At 41.9% G+C, this 22,380-nt stretch overlaps 9 protein-coding genes across 9 annotated transcripts; 5 read left to right on the top strand and 4 right to left on the bottom strand.

Annotated features, from left to right (window-relative positions):
• Positions 1 to 183: 183 nt before the first annotated feature.
• BDB00DRAFT_749881 (protein-tyrosine phosphatase-like protein) lies at positions 184 to 870 on the top strand (the record flags this gene model as incomplete). Its single annotated transcript, XM_053118596.1, has 3 exons — positions 184 to 285; positions 422 to 675; positions 777 to 870. Coding segments are annotated over 3 exons (450 nt in total), but the record flags the coding sequence as incomplete, so codon positions are not given.
• Positions 871 to 1,280: 410 nt separating this feature from the next.
• BDB00DRAFT_771327 (Arv1 protein) lies at positions 1,281 to 2,285 on the top strand (the record flags this gene model as incomplete). The annotated part of the gene is made up of 6 exons (XM_053119953.1): positions 1,281 to 1,364; positions 1,458 to 1,595; positions 1,697 to 1,742; positions 1,815 to 1,922; positions 1,983 to 2,029; positions 2,094 to 2,285. The coding sequence occupies 6 exons, from the start codon at positions 1,281 to 1,283 to the stop codon at positions 2,283 to 2,285; spliced, it is 615 nt and encodes a 204-aa protein (XP_052975371.1).
• A 379-nt stretch (positions 2,286 to 2,664) lies between these two features.
• BDB00DRAFT_932229 (uncharacterized protein) lies at positions 2,665 to 4,175 on the top strand. The gene is made up of 5 exons (XM_053129069.1): positions 2,665 to 3,162; positions 3,300 to 3,446; positions 3,522 to 3,545; positions 3,626 to 3,720; positions 3,882 to 4,175. Exons 1-5 carry the CDS (start codon positions 2,754 to 2,756, stop codon positions 4,005 to 4,007), a joined length of 801 nt encoding a protein of 266 aa, XP_052975370.1. The 5' UTR covers positions 2,665 to 2,753; the 3' UTR covers positions 4,008 to 4,175.
• A 3,721-nt stretch (positions 4,176 to 7,896) lies between these two features.
• Positions 7,897 to 8,604, bottom strand: BDB00DRAFT_845196 (uncharacterized protein). The gene is given in 3 exon segments (XM_053125054.1): positions 7,897 to 8,153; positions 8,165 to 8,289; positions 8,415 to 8,604. 3 exon segments carry the CDS (start codon positions 8,445 to 8,447, stop codon positions 8,030 to 8,032), a joined length of 282 nt encoding a protein of 93 aa, XP_052975369.1. The 5' UTR covers positions 8,448 to 8,604; the 3' UTR covers positions 7,897 to 8,029.
• BDB00DRAFT_638794 (uncharacterized protein) lies at positions 8,480 to 11,431 on the bottom strand. Its single transcript, XM_053118125.1, has 6 exons — positions 10,972 to 11,431; positions 10,678 to 10,893; positions 10,475 to 10,537; positions 10,242 to 10,379; positions 10,003 to 10,134; positions 8,480 to 9,927 (listed from the first exon to the last, which is right to left on the bottom strand). The coding sequence occupies exons 1-6, from the start codon at positions 11,206 to 11,208 to the stop codon at positions 8,728 to 8,730; spliced, it is 1,986 nt and encodes a 661-aa protein (XP_052975368.1). The 5' UTR covers positions 11,209 to 11,431; the 3' UTR covers positions 8,480 to 8,727.
• A 773-nt stretch (positions 11,432 to 12,204) lies between these two features.
• On the top strand, positions 12,205 to 13,427 carry BDB00DRAFT_884608 (nitrilase, putative; the record flags this gene model as incomplete). Its single annotated transcript, XM_053128344.1, has 5 exons — positions 12,205 to 12,315; positions 12,411 to 12,566; positions 12,644 to 12,953; positions 13,052 to 13,155; positions 13,269 to 13,427. The coding sequence occupies 5 exons, from the start codon at positions 12,205 to 12,207 to the stop codon at positions 13,425 to 13,427; spliced, it is 840 nt and encodes a 279-aa protein (XP_052975367.1).
• An 878-nt stretch (positions 13,428 to 14,305) lies between these two features.
• Positions 14,306 to 16,276, top strand: BDB00DRAFT_771372 (WD40-repeat-containing domain protein; the record flags this gene model as incomplete). The annotated part of the gene is made up of 8 exons (XM_053119955.1): positions 14,306 to 14,441; positions 14,526 to 14,791; positions 14,879 to 15,036; positions 15,157 to 15,298; positions 15,429 to 15,585; positions 15,683 to 15,782; positions 15,882 to 16,015; positions 16,224 to 16,276. Coding segments are annotated over 8 exons (1,146 nt in total), but the record flags the coding sequence as incomplete, so codon positions are not given.
• A 1,501-nt stretch (positions 16,277 to 17,777) lies between these two features.
• On the bottom strand, positions 17,778 to 18,043 carry BDB00DRAFT_721333 (copper fist DNA binding domain-containing protein; the record flags this gene model as incomplete). The annotated part of the gene is made up of 2 exons (XM_053118179.1): positions 17,778 to 17,921; positions 18,014 to 18,043. Coding segments are annotated over 2 exons (174 nt in total), but the record flags the coding sequence as incomplete, so codon positions are not given.
• A 1,160-nt stretch (positions 18,044 to 19,203) lies between these two features.
• BDB00DRAFT_791352 (uncharacterized protein) lies at positions 19,204 to 20,591 on the bottom strand (the record flags this gene model as incomplete). The annotated part of the gene is made up of 2 exons (XM_053121035.1): positions 19,204 to 19,608; positions 20,415 to 20,591. 2 exons carry the CDS (start codon positions 20,589 to 20,591, stop codon positions 19,204 to 19,206), a joined length of 582 nt encoding a protein of 193 aa, XP_052975364.1.
• Positions 20,592 to 22,380: the final 1,789 nt, after the last annotated feature.

The raw sequence follows: 22,380 nt of genomic DNA, 5'->3' as shown, positions 1-22,380 counted from the left end.
TCTCTCTTTGCGTCTGTTTTTGAAAAGGTAAAGAAACAGGACATGATATCATGTGCCGGTGCATATGAAAATGCAAATCAATCAATCAGTGACTCATTCTTTTACAAAAACATATTTATGGCGTACCACACATGATACAATCCAGAAAAAATGTATTCTCGATCTCCACAGTTTGGTACCGGACAGCGATCGCTTATCAATCCTCCGACATATATTGAATATAAAGGTGCTCGCTTTTTGATTGTCGATGCACCAAGCAACAACAATCTACCACTCTACATAGAGGTAACAACAACAATGTATTATACTGTGAGCGGATATAAGTGTAGTTATGCAAAGAAGGAGCGAAGACATGTTGAATGCGCAAATGGCTGCTGGGTGAGTCCATGTTTTCTCCATATTTATTGAATGTATATATAAGGAATTCAACCGATGGAACGTAAGCGACGTTGTCAGGTGCTGCTACGCCACGTATTCGCCCACATTGTTGGAGGAAAAAGGGATCCAGGTGCATGACTGGGTATTTGGGGACGGCGAGGCACCACCTGCTACCATTGTTGATGCATGGCTAAATTTGGTCGACGAACGGTTTCCAGAGCAGCAAGACAAACAGCGACAGGATGGCGACCCTCCTGCACCATGCATTGCTACGCATTGTGTGGCGGGTCTTGGAAGGTAGAATGGTTAAATCAGATATTTTTTGGTTGTTGGTTGGTGTGTTGCGTGAGTGGATGATAGTAACGTGGTTTATGATACTACTGTCATTTTTAAAATAGAGCGCCTGTATTAGTCGCGATAGCTTTGATTGAGTTGGGGATGCCTGCGCTAGATGCTGTCGCCTATATCCGTGAACGGCGACGAGGTGCGATTAATAACAAGCAGTTAAAATACATTGAGATATACAAGCGACGATCGAAGAACAAGTGTGTTATCAGTTGAGAAAGACGTCATTTTTTTCAACTGTATATATTACTGCTATTATTGTCTTCTTTACCCTTTCTTCGTCGCATTACACACACGCACACACAAGCACATACACACACGCACACCGTATAATAGATATAGAAAAAAAGAACAGAGTCGATTTTATCTTCTCACACAGAACGCAGCATCACCTTTTCCACTACATCACCACCGCCACCGTCATTTTACCCGCAAGACCACACTGCTGTCTTCACCTGTCATCGTTTTTCCTTAATATATTCCCCTTATTGTACTTCATTCCACTTCATTTTTTCGTCCTCCTTTCCATCGTTTTACTGGTTTTTCTTTCCCCCACAATGCCAACATGTGTGGAATGTGGATCATTGGTCCGAGATTTGTATACACAATACAGTAAAGATAATATTCGTTTGACATCATGTGTAAGTACAGTTTAATTAACACAGAGCATACTAGTAAAGACCGCTGATGCTATTGTTGTTGTTGTTGTTAATGTGCTTCTCATATACAAATAGGAAAAGTGCAATCGTTTTGCAGATAAATACATTGAACACGACTTTGTAATAATATTCATTGACATGTTGCTGTTGAAACCTCAAGTATATCGACATTTACTGTTCAATCGTATAGCACAATCTGGAAATGGTATAGAGGTAAAATTTACCAAGAGTAAAAAGAAACGTGGAAAGAGATAGTGCGAGTGAAGGTTTACAAGAGACGCGTTATTCATCTGAACGAGCTCTCCCAATAACAGCCTCACGTGTCGCGTTTCGCCATTTTACTCATATTGTTTGAAGTTTGTGAGTACGCATGCATTTTTTGCCTGAATTTTCATCAACACGTTTAACCATATCCCACATAACGGGGAATAGATATCAAATGGTTTCGTCTTGAAACTTACTATGCCGATTACAATTCCACATTTGCACCTCGGCCGTTATACCATCAATACCTTTATATACTTGCTCTTTGTGTGTTTGGTAAGCGAACCAAAATGCGTGTCTTTGATAGATGTTCTAGTAATGACAATCGCTTTGTAGAATTTGTTGCATTTCATGGCTTTATCAATCTGGCGATCCAAGTGCTTGTGCCCCGATCAAAAAAGATAAGGCATGTCTCTTGCTTCCTGTATTTGATTGCCACCATTATAGCTAATTGAAAAGGTCGTGCCCTGTAATAGATACAATTATGTTGCTATGGCGCTCGTCATATCCAGTTTCGGTAAAATGCTACTTATCCTCATGGTGATATGGGATTACAAACAGCTCGAATACTCTTATCTCGTCGGTCTAATTGTGCTGGCTTCCAATACTGAAGCGTTATCAGGTACACAGACAGATTGAAGAAAAAAGGACATAGAGAAGCAAAGAAATCATTCTCTGATCCCTTTTGTTATTTGCTTTTAACGACATGTAATTCAATAGTTTATTTGGAAATTTCAAGTTTACGCGTACTGGCAATCATGCTCTTTGGTATCCTCGGAAAATTCATGGCCCAATACGCCTTTACCTTTGTAGACGGAGTCAGTGACCATACCATTTGGATCAGTCTTTGATCTGCAAAAATGAAATGGAAAGAAAAGCGAGAGTATGCCTCCGATCCTCTGGCCGGATCAAGCTGAGACTACCTCTTTTGCTGAGTAATACATTGGGGTGACACACGGACCAAAGCGTGAATTATGTATTAACCCTGAATAAAAGAAAAGGAATGATACGAAGGAGTTGGTTTCTTTTTTTCCCTCATTGTACTTTTTTCCCTCTCTACTGCTATTCAATTTTCATTTCCGCAGCACCTTTTTCTTTAGTATTATTATGAGTCGACGTGACGAGGAGAAGGACGATGAATCATCTGTATCTACAGTCCATGACAGCATCCTCGATCTTCAACAGAGACAAAGAGCGGTCGATGAAAGACAGCAGGAGCAGCAGCAACAGCAACTTGAAACAGACACAAGTACGGCAACGATGAACGATGACGACAACCTCAGCAATGATGAAGAGCAGTTACGGCAGCGACCTCCTGCTACTGATACTGCTGTGGTACCGGAAGTTGCTGCTACGACAAACGACAAAGATCAACGAATTATAGATGAAGGCAATTATATCGATAAGAGCAGTAGTAACAGCATAAGCCATCGCATTCAACATTTTTTTCACGATGGCAAAGCCGTTGCTGTATTTTTTATGATCACTGGTGGAATGGCTGTTGCTGTTCAATCTGGTACGCATCCACAATAGCAGGTTCTAGATATATATGAGAGAAACGGAAAAGAGATAATTAGGCTTCGGACAAAATGCAAAATAGAAAAATGACTCACATACAACACGTAAAATTTTAAACCTTAAAAAATAATTTAGGTACCAATGGTTCCATGCGTGTAATTGCTGGTCGATCGTTCTCTGCAACAGCCAATTTTGTGATTGGATTGATGGCCAACTTGCTTGCTTTTGCATTTGATGTATTAGTTCTAAAAACTCCACGACCCCGGTTTAGCCGTTTAAAAGGTATTAACATAAACCATTCAAGTTTTTCTCACGAATTAACATATATATATCGTCCATTCTCCCCCTCCCCCTCAGAGAGCCCGTGGTATTCGTGGATCGGTATGTATGATTCAAAGGTGGTCATTATAAACGCTTACCGACATGTTACAACAATATATTCATCTGGTAATCTTTGCTAGGTGGAATACTAGGAACTTACTATGTCATTATCAATATTTTTACGGTGATCAACATGGGCGCAGGCACTGTGCTTAGTGTGAATGTGTGCTCTCAGGCAAGTAGTTACTCTCTCTCTCTCTTTTTCTTCTAATCACAAAGAAAATGTATAGCTATAAGCATCATTTGAACAATTTAGTGAAGTGAACAGCCTAAAATAACTTTGATATATCCTTTGCCTTCTTCCTCTCTCTGGGCATCTATATTGCGTGGGTATAGATAATCATGGCATGTATCATGGATCATTTCGGCTTGACAGGTATTGCGAAACGACGAATTACTATTTGGCGGATTCTGGCTTGTTTGGGACTTATCGGCTGTGTGGCGGTTATCACAATCTTTTGAATTTTTGATGGTGATATTTCTATAACAAAAGTATAATACCTTGAGGACTATCGTTTTCTTTCAATGAATTATTTGATTTCAGTATTGATGTGTTTGGGAATACACAAAATAGCAAGCATCATGTAAAACTAAGCGGGAAGGAACGATGCGCAGTGTGTATAGACTGAGAGTTTTTGTATTGGAATTTGACTGTACCTTTTAGGATAGATAATACGTAAATCGCACAGCTGCGGTCGACCCCCTTTATTTCGAATCCATTAACCTTCAGCTTGCAAATGACTTCATCGAAACTTTGAGAATGGTAAGAGTAACATAATAGAAATTTACATCCCCACATGTTTACTTCCAACGGATCAATTCAGGGTTAAAACTGCATCGGCTGTAATTCTCTATCTACTGTATAAAAAGTGGTACAGTATATGATTGGCAGCTATCCAGTATGTGCATTGAACGGCTGAGTTAATATAAATGATTATACGGGAGGATCAGTAATGTAGTTTGTGAGTAAAGGTCAGTAAAGGTGAATGCATCGGATAAATACATCAAGACATCATAATGTGCCTGGATAATGAATCCTCGACCCACGTGAGGTTATGAGGGAAATAATATGATACAGTAACAGAAATCACTAGTAACGGAACAAATAGTATGTGTTATTGACCATGTTGGATACAACAGCTGCTATCATAAAGTCGGTATGCGCCGTTAATTATAAACATCATAAATGAGAAAACCGCAGCAGTGCCTCGCTATGCATGTCTGCTATATATGCGTATATATTTGCTCCGCAATATGTAGTTTGTCCTAGTATTCGTTAACTTTCACAATCCCTTGTTTTCAGAGAATTTATGTATGAAAAAAAAAGGGACTTTACTGTAGGATCTTGTATTATTATTGCATTATTGTCTAACAATAATGGTTCGTGATAGAGGTTCAATAATCTGAGCTTATGCTGTTTCATGTCCACGTTCCTATACCCTGAGCGTTATAGAATGCTACTATATGAGCAACACGAAGCCTAATGTCATGCGAGGTGCTGTATATGAAAAATTATAAAGAGTACGGGATGATTCATTCCATGATTAAAGCAGTTCCGTACAGTATCTGGCCAAATATGCGACTAATTTTCGGGTGTGGTTGCACAAGATGAAACTGTTTTCTTGCCAAATACAAATTGCTCTGGCTGCAAGGGCACCACCAGTGCAGTCGCCTGAAAGACATCCTCTGAGAGAGTTATATGGTACTGCGTGCATTCGCAATATCTAAATAATAAAGTATACATACCTGTGCACAAAACAATGATATTGAAAGTAGCAACGGAAATAACACATACTTCTGTGATCAAAAGCATTTGGCAAAGCCCAGTTTTCTGGATTCTCAGATTAAGATTTTGTAACAGTTGGTGTATAAACTTCCCAGGGGTCGCTCGTTTTTCAAATGTCAATTTAACATTGTCACCTGGAGGAACACATCCATAATCAACTTTAAGCGCTCTTGTTGTGTTGATTTAAGACTTATTGATGGGCATCGCTCTCGCTTATGTGAGGTATATACCACGTATGTATGTAGCTGCTTTTGCTCGCTCTCTTGTCTCCTTTATTATAAATTCAACATCATTCAATATGAAGTATAGCTATGAAGTCTTGAGGAATAAAATGCTCGTATGCTACCTACTTTTGAAGTGCTTTGTCTCGTTGTTTCTATATCAAAGCGTGACTCTAAACCAGTTTGTAATCTACATCTATGATAGTGAGAAGATTTTTGACGACGACCTCTTGCTTTGGCATCCTACCAAGAACCCTATGATATATAATATACGCTATTACATCTTGCCTCATCTATCTGTTGGACATATCCTTACATGTTTGCCAATGGTATGATAAACTACGTATTGCACTACGATAAAATTGCGACACCGCTAGTATGTTCTCAAATGTCATTATCATAGCAATATTATCTGAAAGATAATTGACCTATTGGTATGTGTATCACTGCATATGGTTAGAGTACAGTAACAATAATCGATGACTTTTCTCAATCCTTTGTATTTTAAAGGTTGCAAAAAGCAACTACACGTAACGTGGAGTATTATTATAAGACGCTACTGTGCATATCATTGTAGAAGTTGCGTTATTCAAAATTTGTCACACGAGAAAACAAAAAGCAGACTAAACCAATGAAGGATGTTATGTACAGTGATCTTGTTTTTGTGTCCGTTGGGTCACACACTCTACATACAGACTTTATATTTCTTTCCTTCTACTGTATAAGTACAGAAAAGTGGACCACAGAAAAAGCGACTGTAGACTCTATCTTTTCTAGAAACGTCATTTTGAACGACACATACAAACATGTACACATTTATATTGCGTACTGCATATGACAGCGACAAGGCGAATTTGATACAAAAAGGAAATCATAGATCTGCTTTGGTACGACGCTGACATGTCGAATCAGGAAGACTAAACTTTGAAGTTTTGCGTGCAAGTGTATAAAATGTGAGAGCATGTGCAACGTTTGTCTTTCTTTCTCTTTTTTCCTTTTTCCATTCATATCATGAATCTCAGAGAAGTTTCAAAGACGCTCTATACAACCCTCTTACTTTTGGCATGTTTTGCCCAAATAAGAGTCGTCGCCCGTAAGTTTGACATCCGCTTATTTTTATTTTACTACTTGAGAGCAGCACATACAGTACATGGACATTCATCAACTTCTGCAACACAAATTGTATCACGTATCACTGCTGTAGAGGAAAGCGTGCCTACAGCAGGACCATCCTTTAATAACGTCGACTCTGGGGCCCAACTGCCTAGCACGCAAATCGCAACCGAAACACCTATACCCAGCAGTATCTACGATTCCTCGTCATCACAGATATCATATCCCGTTTCAAGCACCCTTGTGTCGGTCGTATTGTCAGCTACCTTGTGTTATCTTTATTAATCTTTAAGACCTTTTTTTGCTACAATACATGAAAGTTCTTCTCGCCAAATATAAGAAATGGGGACTATGTACTCAATTTCTAGGCTTGCATCCTCCTGCTTTCTGTCAACCCTTTCCGACTTACTCCCGATTCGGGTTTTGCTCTCCAATGCTGCATGACTATTTGTCCGCTGATGCCCGTTGCTATCATAATACCTATAGCTGGGTTTGTGGATTATATGAAGATATCGCCGTATCCGGTGTTGTACGATGCACAAGCAATGGTTCTTCGGGTGGTGCTGACGCTGTTGCCGATACTTGTCGAATCACAAATTGTTAAAACGAGACCGGTCTCGAGCCTTTTCTGCAGAGTTGTCTAGATTATTGGACGATGCAACATGTTTAAACTTGAGAGAAACAGTACTGATGACATTGTATCTGTAACTCTCTGCAATAAGCTTCTCTCCTTCTCTGGTGACCATCCTCTCGATGCTTATAACCCGCATAGTTTGAATCCCTTCAACTCCTTTTACAAAAGCTAGCAAAAAGCTCCCAGAAAGTGACAAATCCACAACAAAACGAAACGCATCAATTGACCTGGTGCTTTACTACTGTATGGAAAGGTTGGAGTAAGCGAGGAATAAAAGCGATGAAAATGGCAAAGAGAGTGGGCGTTTGATGGGTGACGATGAGGAGGAAGACAAAGGAGGAGAAAGAGGATGAAATGTTCAGCTATACACAGAGAGAAAGAGAGAAAGAGAGAAAGAGAGAAAGAGAGAGAGAGAGAGAGAATATTCTAATTACATGTCCATTGGCTCATCCTTAGCAACTGCTTTCTTTGAGCGTCGACTGGATCGGGTAGGTTTGGATTCACCATCATCCTCTCCTGCTGCTGCAGCTGACGATGCTGACGGTTCGATTGGATCGGGTATGTTGGCGACCACGTCCTTTAGAAAGTCGAACTGCTCCACTGTTTCGATCGTCTTTTTTCTACCAATTTCCCTTTTCAATATCCTGCACATTTCTTTGTTCTTCTCTTCTCTTCCTTTCCCCCCCCCTCTCCCCCCTCCAACAGCTCTTTATATCTGTGAAAGACAAACTTACAAGTGAGCAGCTGATAAACGTTTGGCATTCCGTTGTCTTGTTTCCTGGCACGCTTGGTCGATTAACGATTGCATGAACAATTCCAGAGCTTTGGCTGATTTCACAATTAGTAAAAAAAAACTACCGCTAACACTTCGGAAACTTTGAAGGGTGGAGGGGGGCGAGCACTACTAATAAACTTACAGATTAATACTGGCGTTGCTTGTGCTACTTTGCCGACATCTTCGTCTAATTGCATGATCTTTTTAATTCGTGCCTAAAAGAAAATGTAACGAATCCTTAATCATTAGCAAACTTCTTCCTCTCATTTCAACTGGTGGAGGAAAAAAAAACTTCCTTTCTGTTCTTTTCTTCACCCGCACAGTTTCTGCAAGTACTTACAACTGGGAATTTGGTTTTATATTTCTTCTTCATGGTTGGTTTTTGTGTATGTTTTTTTAAAGAAAATTGAATGCTTTTTTTTATTGCTATTGAACAAAAGTGTAGTTGTAGTAGTAGTAGTAGTAGTAGTGTAAAAAAAAAGAGAGAGAAAAAAAAATAAAATGAAGTGGAAGAGAAGAGAGATCTTTAAAAGAAGGTGTAACAAAGCGTACCGCGCGCGCGAGAGAGTTAGAATGAGCTAAAATTTTGGCTGTCACACAAGTAAATATGTATCTGGATGCTGCGCTTAATGTGAAATGTTTATTATGATGAATTATACGTTATGACTTGCATTGCTCGTGCGATTGATTTGTTGTGCAGAATGGCGTCGTCCTTTGGGCGTGGATGCGGGCGAAGGCGGTCGATAGCCAGGTGCAGGAGGCGGTAGGCGCTCTTCGGGAACGACGGGTTGATGATTATGATGATGATGATGATGATGATGAGGTTGGCTTCGAGGGTCGGATTCATATGCAGGCGCAAGAGGAGGTGTGGCATGAGGTGAAAATTGCTGTGGTGCTGTTGCTGTCCGTCTTTGATGATTATTCGCTGTATGTTTTGAGGAAGAAGCATTCTTGCCACCAGCAGAAGTGTTTGCTGTTGGTGATGGTTGGTCCAATAAGGCTGCTATGGAAGGCGATTGACTCGCGTTGGGTTGTTGTTGCTCTTCATCGTTTCTACCACTTGTGTTGTTATTAGAGGAGCGTTCAACGCGTGCTTTTTTAAGACGCTGCTCCTGCTCCAGATTTTGTGCGCTAGCTTCTGTCATGGTAACGTCTGTGCCAGGTGGCTCCTTGTTTTTGCTACTACTCCCTGTGCTAGTGTCAGCATTGCTTTCGGGATTCTGCGTTGGAAACATGAGCGTTGTTGGCATGGACAGTAGAGCGTTAGCCGAGTCGATGGACCGCTTCGACCGATTGATGTCATATTTTGGGCTGTTGTCTTTGCTGCTCTTTGCATCGACGGTCTCTTTTTGTTGTGCCTTATCTTGTCCTGTAAAGCCAGGGTCGCTTAGCATACGGTCAGCAACAATGCCAAGGCTCTCCAATGCAGACATGTGCTGCTGCTGTTGCTGCTGTTGCTGCTGTTGTTGTTGCTGCTGTTGAGGACTACTTGTTTCTTTTTGTTCTGGTAGTTGCTGTTGCTGTTGTGACATTGGAGGAGGCCGTATATCATGTCGCATTTTTGGCGAATACTGTTGCTGGAATAAGTAAGGGGGTCCGCGTTTCGGTGATGAGCCAAACGCTTGCTGATGCGGGGGTTTGGGTGAACGTATTAGCGGACTAGCCTCATAATGCGGATAGAACGAAGGCGCTGATGGCTGTGCTGGTGGCTGTTGTTCGTTGCTTGTTTTAACAAGCTGTTGTAGATAATCGATTTCAGCGTCGCGTGCAGTGATTCGTAATTCGGCTAGATGAAGCTTTCGTTTCAAAAGTTTTCGCTCATCCAACAACGTTTCCATCGTAAGCTGAGAATCCTAAAGACAGCCCGAAACATACACCATCCAATTAGACACCATGTTTCTGAAACCCGCACCGTAATTCAATCTTACCTTTGGAGGCAGCTCCATGGTCTCTATGCTGTTCAATGTCGATGTCACTCGCTTGAGTTTCCTTGACAACGCCTCCATGTCTTTGTGTAAGACTTTGGTGTCAACGAGATACCGTAGCTTTTGTTCGTTTTCCTATTGATGGTCAAGAACAGTGTCGGTTCATTAGCATAATTTAGGTCAAAACTCCTACCTTACTGCTATTTCCAAAAATAACTGAAAAAAAGAATTACAAAACTTACCGACATCATGTATATGCTTCGCATGGTTTCAATGGCCTTATTCGCGTCTGGTGGATACGCTTGCGAATAATGTATTTGCTCAGCTTGTGATCGTACGATGCTCTCAAGATAGCGTTGGCGTTCAAGTGAATCGTTTAACTAAAAGCATCAAGTATGTGCATTGAGTTGCAGGATCTTTTCTCCTCCTCCTCCTCCGCCGCCGCCGTCGGTGGAAACACACAAACAAGTTTTACCTGTTGTCGAAGATCTTCTGCATACATGTCGTTTGGTATGGTTGCTGGAGCAGTATAGTCCATCTAAATTTGAAGACGCGTGTTTTAGTGAAACAAGCCGTTGCCCTCTTCTGTTATTCGAGAGAAAGCGCGTTCGCGTAGAAGAACGGGCAGAGTCATGCACCAAATAGAATAACTCGTGATTCACAATTTTCTTTCCATACCGGATACTGGGTTGAATTGGATACGGGCAACATGTATCCCTGGTGACCTACGGCCGTCGTTACCCGTAAGTTCTGTGATGTCGATGAAGCTGATGGTGATGATGGCTGTTGTTGTTGTTGTTGGGCTCGTAGCGACGGTGAATCTTGACGGCTTTGGCTGTTATCCAGCAGTACAAGATCAATCTTCCACTTGGCATTCTCGCCCCATTTTTGTATCTATCAAGAAGGTTGAGTTGTTAGACTACTCTAGTATGCATAAACATGGTTTGTGAATTGAAAAAGAAAGAAACCTACCTGCTGTCGCACTGCATTAAAGATATTGTTTAATTGATCCGAGGAAGATGTAGCACCGCCTGTTGCTGCTGTAGTTATTGAAGATGAACCCGGTCTCTGTATTGCGTCGCTGTGCGGTGAAGATGCCAAGTTGCTCGCTGTCGGTTCAAAAGCAGATAGTGGAGGCGTTCCCAGTGGCGAGCGTGTTCTCACCGCAGCAGTGGCATCCCGAAGACGATTGGCAGCTGGACTGTACATTGTGTGCTTTTTTCGTATATGCTGGGCAAGGAATGGAGCGGTCTGCAAAGACAAAAGGTCAGTGGTACGGAATGCAAGTTATAGATAAAGTAGTTGACGAAATGAAGGCGTGTGTGTGCGTATGCTGGAAAAAGAAAAAAAAAGTAAAAAGTTGAAAAAAAAAGAACGATTGAAAAGCGAGGGAAAAAAAGCAAGCAAGCGGTCAAGTATAACCGAGACGCGTTCTTGGGTTCTGGGCTTCTCACGAACGAAAATGTATGCTTGGATGAAACCATTACGTCATCGAAACAAGGTGTATAGACCGCCTTTGTTTCGGTGTAGTGGGTTGGCTGTCCAGTTCTTTGAAGGATGCACACTATACACCATCGTCAACAACTTGTTTTTTTCCCAACAAAACGAAACTGTGTGTCATAGGATCGGCAGGGAAAGAAGTGCGATGTCGCAGCATTAGTGGTTATTCATGCATAAGCACGCAGCATAACCCATCATCATCTCAGCAAAGCTGCTGCAGCTGTAATTTTTGAAGCGGAGACGCCCATAGAATGCTGTATACCACACGTGGTACTTGACTAAAGTCATGGACCTTTTCTCTTGAGCTTTAAATACCCAAGTAGCATATACTATCGACACACCATCTCACATGCGCCGGAGTCCCGGACGGACGAGTCCGCCATATTTGATGTTGAGACGTCCGATTTTCAATAGATGGGTGCGGTCACGAAAACATCCCGTGCCATTGAGTGAGTTATGCACAGTATATACCGTAGTTATATCTGCAATGATAATGTAAAAGACGTGTAGTGTCTCTACGACGCGACAACGCTGAATAGATCGTACTGACTGGCTGACGTGTAGACTGACAAGTGGAGAGGTGCCGCTGTTGGTGTAACCTTTTCTTTAGTTTGTGTTTGGTGTAACTATTGCAAACTTGAACAGTAGGTTATACCTATACTTACTTGGCCGACCGTCCGCTTTCATTTTGCAGCCTGGAAAGAAATGACTTGGCCCTTTGCTGCTGTTGCTCAGTTTTGCGCGTCTTCTGTCATTACCCGAAATGCCGCCATATGTAGTGAATTAGTAGATCGTGCTGCTTCTCAGGGTGCTAAAGTAAGTCCGAGTGTGCTCCTCTTTAAGCCCCCCGGGGATCGCGTCAACTACTTGTTTTACTGCTGTTCAATATTGAAAAAAGAGAACTATGCTAGGCCGTCTTCTTTCCTGAAGCTTCCGATTTTATTGCCGAGTCAGCAGCAGAATCAATACAGCTGACAACCAGTTTAGGCGATTCTTCATTTGTGAAAAGTTTACAAGATTCCGCACGCGATAAGCGGATATGGGTTTCTGTCGGTGTGCATGAAAAGGTGAAAATAAAGGGTTTTAACAGAGGCTAACACTTGATTTGTATTACTGAACTTCTCTGCTATGTTTTGTAATACAGAGCCCTTCGCCCACTCATATATATAATTCGCATTTGACCATTGATGCTGATGGAGATATCGTCTCGGTGTACCGCAAAATCCATTTGTTTAAGGTCGATATCAAAAATGGTCCACGGTTGATGGAAAGCGATTCGACATTTGCTGGCAACACGATTCCGGATCCAGTAGCCACACCTATTGGGAAAGTGGGCCAGCAAACATGCTACGATCTTCGTTTTGCAGAGCTATCCATTGCACAGCGACGTCGTGGCGCAGATATTCTGACATTTCCTAGCGCTTTTACGGTCAAAACGGGCATGGCGCATTGGGGTAAATAGATATGCGCAAGTTTAAAACGTTCTAGTCATACAGCATGCATGGTCGGTGACACTGACAATACACCAACTGTTTTTTTTTTCTAAATGTAGAACCCTTGTTACGGGCTCGTGCTATCGAGACACAAAGCTATGTAATCGCAGCAGCTCAGATTGGCCAGCATAACGCAAAGCGGACCAGCTATGGCAACGCGATGGTAAAGTGTCAAGGAGGACGGAGAGGGGTGGGGGTTGGGGAGTAGATGTGGGAACTCGCTTTCCAGGAAAAGAAAACTAGGTTCATACTTATTCCATAACAATGATATGTTAGATCGTCGATCCATGGGGTACTATTCTTGCTCGATGTGGAGATGGCATCTCACCGAGTATTGCTATTGCGCCTATTGACTTGGACTACCTGAAAAAAGTGAGAACGGAAATGCCAGTGATGAACCATCGGAGAACAGACGTGTATCCTAAAATCCACTGAGCTCTTCCACTGCCTGCGTTTCTTGTGTACCCATCATTCAAAGCAATCAAACAAATAACAACAATTCTTTTTCCTCCCTTTTTCTTTCTCGTTCATATCTTTTCACTCTTCTTCTTCTAAGCATCATCATGTCTGAAAACGAAATGATTATTGTGGATGGTGATTCCCCTCCACCACTGACAAGTCTATCTCTCAAAACACCAGACGAGCCACCAAAGACGGACGAAGATGAGGCCATTGCTAACATACAGCCAGCAACAACGACAACAAAAGACGTGCCGTCATCATCACCGCCCTCGCCACAACCAGTACCAGGCCTGCTACCATCATCCTTAGATTCAACCAGCAAAATTGCGCAACTTATAACAAAGGAAACGCGAAAGCTACGGAAGCGCAAAGCACTGCCCCAGGGCGAAGTCTCTGATATCAATAACGATGACACGCCTTCGACAATCAGCACCGATAACAATAACAACAGCTCAAGTGACGAAATTGATGAGGTTGACACTGATGACTTACTTGATCAAGCCGATCTGCTTCCTCCTCTTCGCAACAAGCGCACCAACATGACCACTGCACAGCTCGTCAATAGCACTGTTCTAGGCAAAGGAAGCGGCGGTCGGGGCCGTGGAAGAAAACGCAGACGAGGGTGTGGTGTAACCAAAACAAAGACAAAGACGAAGAGAGGACGTGTCAAGGTTGTTGTTTTCCACTCGGCGTCTTTTTTTCCTTTGTGTTCTTGGCGAGAGCATAACATGGTTATTCTTCGAAAGCTTACACATCATATCGTACTTCTTTTTGATAATCTGTTGGGGTGTATATAGCAACAACCGATTGTTCCACCACGTCCACGTATTGAAGACTATGTGTATGACCCTGAAACAGTCAACAGTCTGTCAAAGCAGTATCCGGATACGTTTTGGCGTTTCCATGCCGACACTGAATATCCAATGCTTGACATAATCAATCAAGACCATTCCTTGACCACCCTCAGCTACCATATAAGTGACCAAGGTGACTAGATATAAGCTAAAATTACGTTGCTGCTTGTCGATCCTTAAACACAAATGGGCTCCCTTTCTTATAAATTCAAAATAGCGGCCATTGCTGGCATGACACTTTCGCCAGATGGCACGATCCTTGCCACGTTCTCAAGCGTGGGCGCTGTCAAGCTCTGGGACGTCACAAACGAGTTTAAGATGGTCCGACGACTCCGAGACATGAGTGAAGATAATATTGAAGAATTCTATTGTGGTCAATTTGTTGATAGTCAAGAGTTGTTGGTTGCAGGTGGTAAATTGAAAGACAGGTTTCGATGGTCGGCACAGGATGAGGACAATCATATCTTGCCCTGTCCCGTCAAGGTATGATCTACAAAGCTTACCACAGTGATTGCTGGAATGGATAAGGGAGGAAGAAAATAAATAAATATTGATATGATTATACCACAGATTTTCAATATTGAGACTGGTCATCGGGTATCTCAATTGGAAGGACATGCAGAAGAAATCCTTTGTATTAAAGCACTCACGTTTAAAGAAGAGCACTACTACATCACGACAAGCCAGGACGGGTATATCATCAAGTGGTGTATGGATAATGATTGGATGTAAGTTGTTTTCCTTGCAGTATATACGCTCTTTAAGTTGAAAGCACACATCTACTATGTAGATTTGCGATGGGATTGAAGTGCACAGAACGTATTGAATGGGTTTTATAAAATACATAGCACACTAAAGGAATCAACACGAATGGAGGATGGGATCACTTGCATGGCATTCACGGTTTCTTTTCTTCCAAACACGGGCAACAAGTTCTTTCTGGCAGCATGTGATGGTCATTTGCGCCTCTATGATTTTGAAGACTCTTTGGTACGTGCAATTTACGGAAAATGGAACACCGAGATATTTATTATACGATGACAGAACACTGTGACTAATAGTTATATAGCTACTGCAAACGTTTGAAGACATGTATTCATCGTACTGCGATTGTGGCAAGTTTGTTCGTTGGCTAGACGCCCCTGAGCAAGAGCAGGAACAAGAACAAGAAGCGTATTCTAGCAACAAAAACGAAGAGCAGCAGCAGCAGCAGCAACAGCAACATGCATGGTTTATTAGCCGTGGTGCTGAAATGTGTGATGTTGGTGAAGGCATTTGTAAGTTTCTTCTTGGGGGCACAAAATCTTCGTGTAACTACTCTATCGGTTTTGTTTTCTGCCGATTAACCTAAATAGGGTATTGTAATATATGCAGCCTCGATTCCGAACACTTGCACATTACACAAGTTAACATACCCAAATGTCCGCGGCGGTAAATTTCAGTTGGATCAAGTCAAGAAGTTTAGTCATGAGGAGTAAGGGACAACTTCTATTTTTTTTTCCTTTTGTTGGAACACGATTGAAAAGCAATATGTGGTTTATTGACCCGAGATTGTGGCATACATCATAATAAGCTATCATGCAAATTCATGGTTGGTCAAGATTACATCAAACGGTCGATATCTTTTAGCACCCACCATTTACGGACAAATCTTCGTGTTCAATATGTCCAGTGGTCAGCTTACGGCAATATTGAAGGAGCACGAAGGTGAGTCATCATTTTCCAGATACACTTCTTGAGGTTGATACATAAAGACAGATCTCTGACCTTGGATGTTGGTAGACATGGAAGTTAGAGACGTGATTTTCCATCCATACCGGCCTTTGCTTTTCTCATGTGGTGATGGTAAGTGGATTAATTCGCTGAATGCGTTATGTGTATTATTCATTACTTATTATTTTTATCTACAAATCAGATGGCAGTGTCAAGATCTATACATACAAAAGCGAAATGGAGGCGATGCTTTAAATTATGATAGATAACCTGTCTCTTCTGCTTCTCTGTCATCGTATTACATTAAAAAAAAGATGGAACATAATGCGCCCCCTCCTCACTATTTACAGCTGCTATCTTTTTCTTCTGCTCATATCAAACGAGCAACACAAAAGAAATGGTAACAAGCAGACAATTATAAAGCGGACAAATAGAAGTCGGGGGCATTGTGCTATAAGCGTTCGATGTCTATCATCATAATCTTGATGTTAATATATCCATATTGACCATGCTGTGTACGTTTTTCTAACGAGAATGACATACCTTGACCACTATGCTCCAACTCATCGACCCGTTGATGTTTGCGGTGGTGCTTGTGTTGGAGATGATGACCTTCAGATTTTTTGGTCACTGAGGATGACGATGACGACGAAACATGGCATTGTTGTTGTTGTTTGTGCTTCTGACTCTTCCCAAGATGATGAGAAGAATGACCTTCCCCATCACGGCGCCGTCGTTTGGTTGAAGAGCCCGCAAAGTTTCCATAAATTTCTTTCATCAAGTCCTCCGAGCTCCTGTGGGAAAGTTGACCCAGCACTGCTTCGCGATCGGGCACGGCATTCTCTTCTGATTTATAGATTGGCGTATCGCTGTCAATATCATCCGTCGGATCATGGATTGGAATAGGTAGTTCAGATCGAGAAGAAGAATGGCCTAATCGCAGTGGGGGTAGGATATTATATGTTGATGGTGAGGCTGCATTGCTGCTGTTAGTGGTCGTACTACTGCTGCTCTCGTGTGACATGTATGAGGAAGTAGAGGATAGTGGAGTCTGAACATCTTCTGATGCGTAGTTGTTGTTGTTGTTGTTGCCACCATCGCTGCCACTGCTATTGACATCAACACTTAAAGAGGTCGATGATGACGATGCTGAGGGTTGGTGATCTTGTGCCTTGAATTGAGCTGAGCGTTTGTTGGAATCATAGGTACATACGCAGCCAGATTGGGGTCGGTCACAACGCGAACACCGAATCCTTAACATACCACCTGCAATTTTGTAAAGAAGTAAGGACCGGGGGCGGGGAGAAATTAGCGTGCAGATACCAACACTGAGTAAATTCAATCTCATGCATGGAAACTTTAATTTTGTATTAATTATTACCATGAACATGCATGATGCTATCACTGTTTGCACGATGTTGATGCTGGAGTTGTTGTTGTTGATCCTGTAAAAGCTGTTTCCGCTTTTGTTGCTGCACTGTGCCATTATCGATGGGCGAGATTGATATTTCTGATGACGAGAGGGGGCCGCTTGGCGATATCAAAGAGGACGTCGAACTTGATGCCTCAACTTTGGATGGATGCGGTGATGATGATGGCGATGATGAGGAGGACGACGCTGTGGGCTGTTTGCCTGTTGTATTCGAGGATACGTAAGCATTGACAAAAGATAAGCACAGCCCGACTTTCACACACACCACTGTTTTTCCCGCACCAGAAAAAAAGAACACAATAAAGCAGTGCACACACAGTTACCTTTGTTTTTACAGGTACATTTGATATGCACACGTTTAGTTTTACGAAGTTCTCGACAGCCGGTACATTGGCTGACCGGTCTACCCTTCGGTTTGATTTCAAAAAGCTCTCGTTGAATATGTGTACATTTCGACGATCGATGGCCCTAGAGCACCACATTAGTTCTTTCTTTTCTTCCACTGCTAAATACACAGACTTGTAACTTTAAATTAGGAATTGAACTAATAGCAATAATACCTTTATGCAAGTAGAGCAAGAATATTTTCTTTTCACACCGTCTTCACCGACAATGTACGGCATTGACTGACTTTCTTCACCTTTCAAGTTTTCTTATTTTCCTAAATCCGCACACAGAAAATAAAAGGCTTTATTTTTTTTCTGTACGATTGAGCGATTTCAACTTAAAAAGGTAAAATGATCCCACGTTGACAATTGTAACATTGCAGTTTCTGCGGGGCAAGAGAGGTAAAAATCGAATGAAGTTTACTTACAGGTCCAACAGAACTAGTTTTTTTTTTTCTACTTTCTTAGCGAAACAAGAGAAAGAACTATTTTAAAGTTCGGACGAGCGGTTCTTCTTTTTCTATTGTGTAAGTCGTACTTGATGTGAAGGCAGAAACGAAACCCGGGAAAGGTTTCACATTCATTTCCTATCATTGTTCTGGATTCCTCCACCGCATTAGTGTCTCTCGTTCATCCTACGACAGTTGTTATGCAGTAAAGTGAGGAGTATACGCAAAGGAACACCACTCATACACGTTGAGATAACGCACATTTTATGATCCGAAGGATCAGCAAGTAGTCCAATCACGTTCACCTCCCGCACTCCAGCAAAAGATGGCTCCCTTGAACTTTTTTTCTCTCTGTCTCACTATGCAATCCATTCTTGTCAGTGTAATACAATAATTGCGGGACAAATCTTGTTTCTTTTTAACGAAGAAGACACATGTGCAACAGCTCCAAATAACATTGAAGCGCTATTTTCACCAAATATCAGCTTATGGCCGCGAAGCACTAACAGTGATGAATAAACTGGCTTGCTTCAGCGTCTCCATGGATACGCCATCACCACATTCGGCGACAATTAGATGCTCCAAACTAAAACGATTGATCAACAAAGAGTTGATATCCCGGTATCCGTAATGTCAGGCACTTATCCTAACACCACCCGCCGATACCGTTGTAATTTGGTTAAATGGATAAGCGTCGGATCCATGTGATTGCTCACGTATTCCAAGATGATGTCTTCCAAATGGGCGAACCCCTCTGCTAAGCGTTCAATATATCGACTGCTGCTGTGCACGTGTTCGAGCCGAACCTTTCTTAGACTTGTCACTTTTGCTAGAGCGGCAAGACTTGCATCCGTTAAGCTCTTATTCATCTGTTCAAACCCGAATTGTTGAAGAAGCGACCGTTGTTGTTGTTGCTCACCGGATAACAATGATGATGATGATGACGGTGAGATATTGTTGTTGCTGTTGTTGCTGCGTTTTCTGCACTTTCATTGAAAAATCTGGCAAGTTTGTGCCCGTAATCTCACCGCATCGCTGGAGTGTTAAGGATTGCAGTCTTAGTAGTTGGATCAAACTGTTAACGATTTGGTCTTCTAGTCGAACGATTGTGTCCAGTTCGACTATTTCAAGTGATCGGCATTGGCGAATCATTGAAGAAATGGTCTTGGTGCTAATTCCATTGTATCTCAAATGTAGTTTGCTTAAGGTAGGGCTAGCAAATCGAGCGAAAATGTTCCATAGACGGTTATTGAAAGGCTTCACCCTATCCTCGATTGCCGTGAGATTTCCCAAAAGCTCTATTCTTCCAACGTGTTTCGGCTTTCATCAATCAAGTTATACAGAATATCCGCTCTGCGCTCAAGACTAATAGATCCAGATATGTATGGATCGCAGACCATTGGTTTCGTTATTTTGTCCGGTGGTGGCGGCGCATTGATTAAATGCTGTTGCTATTTGGTCGTCGTCGTCATCGAAACAACTGGAAGTGTTGATGCAAAGATGTCGCAAAGCAGGCAACAAGCGAGGGAGAGGAAGAAGCAGCTGAAGAGGTTAACATCAAACGGTACACATTGTAGATTTGGACATGCTCTTATGATCGCTTCGACCAGATTTTGGTCTGAAAAGTTGTAGATGCAGATGTGCCGATTAGGATATATTGCGGGTTCTACGCATTTGTTCCAGGTTAACGCCGTAGAAGGAAACGTCGAGGTGTGTTATATGCGTTAATGTTGCAGTTGCTGGCGATATGGGCGTCAACACGTTTTTGTGTGTATCCCGTTCTCTTCCGGGTCCTACGCTGCCGTTAATCATAATGATATCGACTCTTATCAATGTAAAACGGACGTTTCTCAACGCGTTGGCCATCACTTCCTTGCCAGCAATACCTCCTCTTTTACTGTCTATGATAAATGCCAAAGAGAAGTTGAGAAGGAAAAAAGTCGGCTTACCCAACCCTCGAAGAATCGAAAATCGATTCTTTAGCCACTGGGTTACATCGGGCTGCTTTATCCATTTGTCTAACTCCAGTCTCCATATGTCTTGTCACGCTAAAACTGTGCTTGTCGGAATTCTGCAGCCGTTTTTGATCTAATTTCCCATAGCCCTTTTTCATCCAACCTCGGTACCATGAATGTGCGCCAGGCACGATGACACTCGGGCACACGTAGTCGCCACGCTTTGCAAACACCCATCAAGATCCGAACCAAAGTAGACGTCCGCAAGTTACACAAGATCGACATGACGATCTCCAGCGGTAAATGTGTATTGAAATCGACGCGCCTGTCGCGTTGTACTGTCGCCATTTTTCAATTGCCCTCCCCCCGCCCCCGGGTAAGAAGTAAAACAGCCTGATGCTTCTTTGGTGCCCTGGTCACACATGTCCATAGCCAACGCAGATTTGCCTTATAGGAGATAGAAATCGCCTGCACGCGTGTAGGCCTCCAAGTGATTCGGAAAGAGTCGGACGCGTTCTAGAGCGAGCCGTGCTGCTGTCGACAGCTTGTACTGGTCAAGGTATGCTAGAATCCTTGTTTCGTGCAACTTTTTCTACGTCGTTTACTTTGGCAAACAATAATGACCGGTGTTGATTCCTAGCATCTTCGTCGTCGTTATACAAAATGAGTCAATACATTTGACTCATGTATATAATGAAAACTGCCATGTGCGCATGTTGCAAGTATGTCTAATAGTGTGTTCATATTAGAGTGTGAAAGCAAGCGGCGAGAAAAAATATCGATAGTTAACGAAAAGGCACATACTGCGGCCTTTACTTCGACAGATTACACAGCCCCGCGGTTGATGTTTCTACGATTATATGCAAAGTACTAGGTAAGATGAAAGAAAAGAGTTGGATTGTGGGGGTCAGAATATAGTAGAGATGATTGTAATCGTATACCATTATTACATAAAGACGTTCCAATGTATAGATCTGCAAACAGGCTGGCGAAAAGCGTAAAAATGAACGGTTACACGACATGCGAGATAAACAAACATTCATTTATTTTAGCTGGCAATGACAGATAGATACGAAAATGGCTTAGCTACTTAGTGAACTTGTGAACACTGGCTTGATAAATTGAACAACTGGACGCATACGTTATTCATACGTTTCTGAAACCTCACATGCGAAAAATGGCTATGTTTACGAGGAGTTGAAGCAGTATCATGACCATGACAAGTTGAATGCTTTTAATCTATACTTGTAAATTTACTTATCCCATGTGGCAACCTGTTCGGATTGTTATTCTTAAAGAGCTCTCTGTCTTATGAAAAGATACGGAATTGTATTACGAAAGCTCGAGCTCAATGACAAAGCAGCTGTCATATTGCTGTCTTCACTGCAAAAGTACGAGTGCAACTAATCTTCCTAGATGGAATTGGGTGCACTTGTTATTACGAGTGAAAAACAGTTAGCTTTCTCTTTAGACGAATTCTGGTTTCCTATTAATGTGACAAAAGGATAGAGAAAAAAAGACTCTAAACCTGAAAAGCTGTGATATAATCTTTTCATGAACTACAGTAGAGTAAGTGTTAAGCGAACAAATGCCCAATAGTTTTATCAAAAAACTTCTTCTTTGCGCGCAGAGCATTAGAGATCAAAGCTTTTTCAAGAGTAGCGCTTATGTCTAATCACAATCAGCAACAGCATATTACGATATGCGTGGCGCGAAAGAGAAAATTTATATACTTGTACAAACTATGATGCAATGAATAAAATGTTGAAAATTACTTTTGGTTTGGATTACATAAAATGAAGCAGAAGCTTTCAAATACGACAAGAAAATCCATATCGATTTGAAGATATGAATACATCCTCAAATCTTCTCTATCTCGAAATATCTCATATGAAACTCAGTGTTTGATACTTGCAAGATGTTTTTTGATTCAGTAATCAGATCAAGGCCGTATTCCAAGAAATAATTTTTTTTGGCCAGTGAGTGACAAACAACAAGGCTCAAAGCTGACGACAGTCCATTCGCTGATGATTTATCGGACGTTGATTATAACAATTTCTCCTGCGAGACATTTGTTAGGATGTCAACATTGGGGCGCAGGCCCTGGTTGACTCGTTCAAGGCGGGTAACTTCTGTC

This window comes from Zychaea mexicana (genome assembly GCF_025766255.1).
Source record: "Zychaea mexicana strain RSA 1403 chromosome Unknown BDB00scaffold_95, whole genome shotgun sequence".
Taxonomy (NCBI): domain Eukaryota; kingdom Fungi; phylum Mucoromycota; class Mucoromycetes; order Mucorales; family Lichtheimiaceae; genus Zychaea; species Zychaea mexicana.
The sequence above is the reverse complement of the archived record's forward strand: the minus strand, read 5'-3'. Positions and strand labels throughout refer to the sequence as shown.

Coding starts and splice junctions, on each gene's coding strand:
- BDB00DRAFT_932229 (XM_053129069.1), top strand. CDS start 2,754: ATGAGTCGACGTGACGAGGAGAAGGACGATGAATCATCTGTATCTACA. Junction 3,163..3,299: donor GGCTGTTGCTGTTCAATCTG/GTACGCATCCAC, acceptor AAAATAATTTAG/GTACCAATGGTTCCATGCGT. Junction 3,447..3,521: donor CCGGTTTAGCCGTTTAAAAG/GTATTAACATAA, acceptor CCTCCCCCTCAG/AGAGCCCGTGGTATTCGTGG.
- BDB00DRAFT_845196 (XM_053125054.1), bottom strand. CDS start 8,447: ATGAAGAAGAAATATAAAACCAAATTCCCAGTT. Junction 8,290..8,414: donor ATAAAACCAAATTCCCAGTT/GTAAGTACTTGC, acceptor ATTTTCTTTTAG/GCACGAATTAAAAAGATCAT.
- BDB00DRAFT_638794 (XM_053118125.1), bottom strand. CDS start 11,208: ATGTACAGTCCAGCTGCCAATCGTCTTCGGGATGCCACTGCTGCGGTG. Junction 10,894..10,971: donor TTAATGCAGTGCGACAGCAG/GTAGGTTTCTTT, acceptor CCTTCTTGATAG/ATACAAAAATGGGGCGAGAA. Junction 9,928..10,002: donor CCATGGAGCTGCCTCCAAAG/GTAAGATTGAAT, acceptor GGCTGTCTTTAG/GATTCTCAGCTTACGATGGA.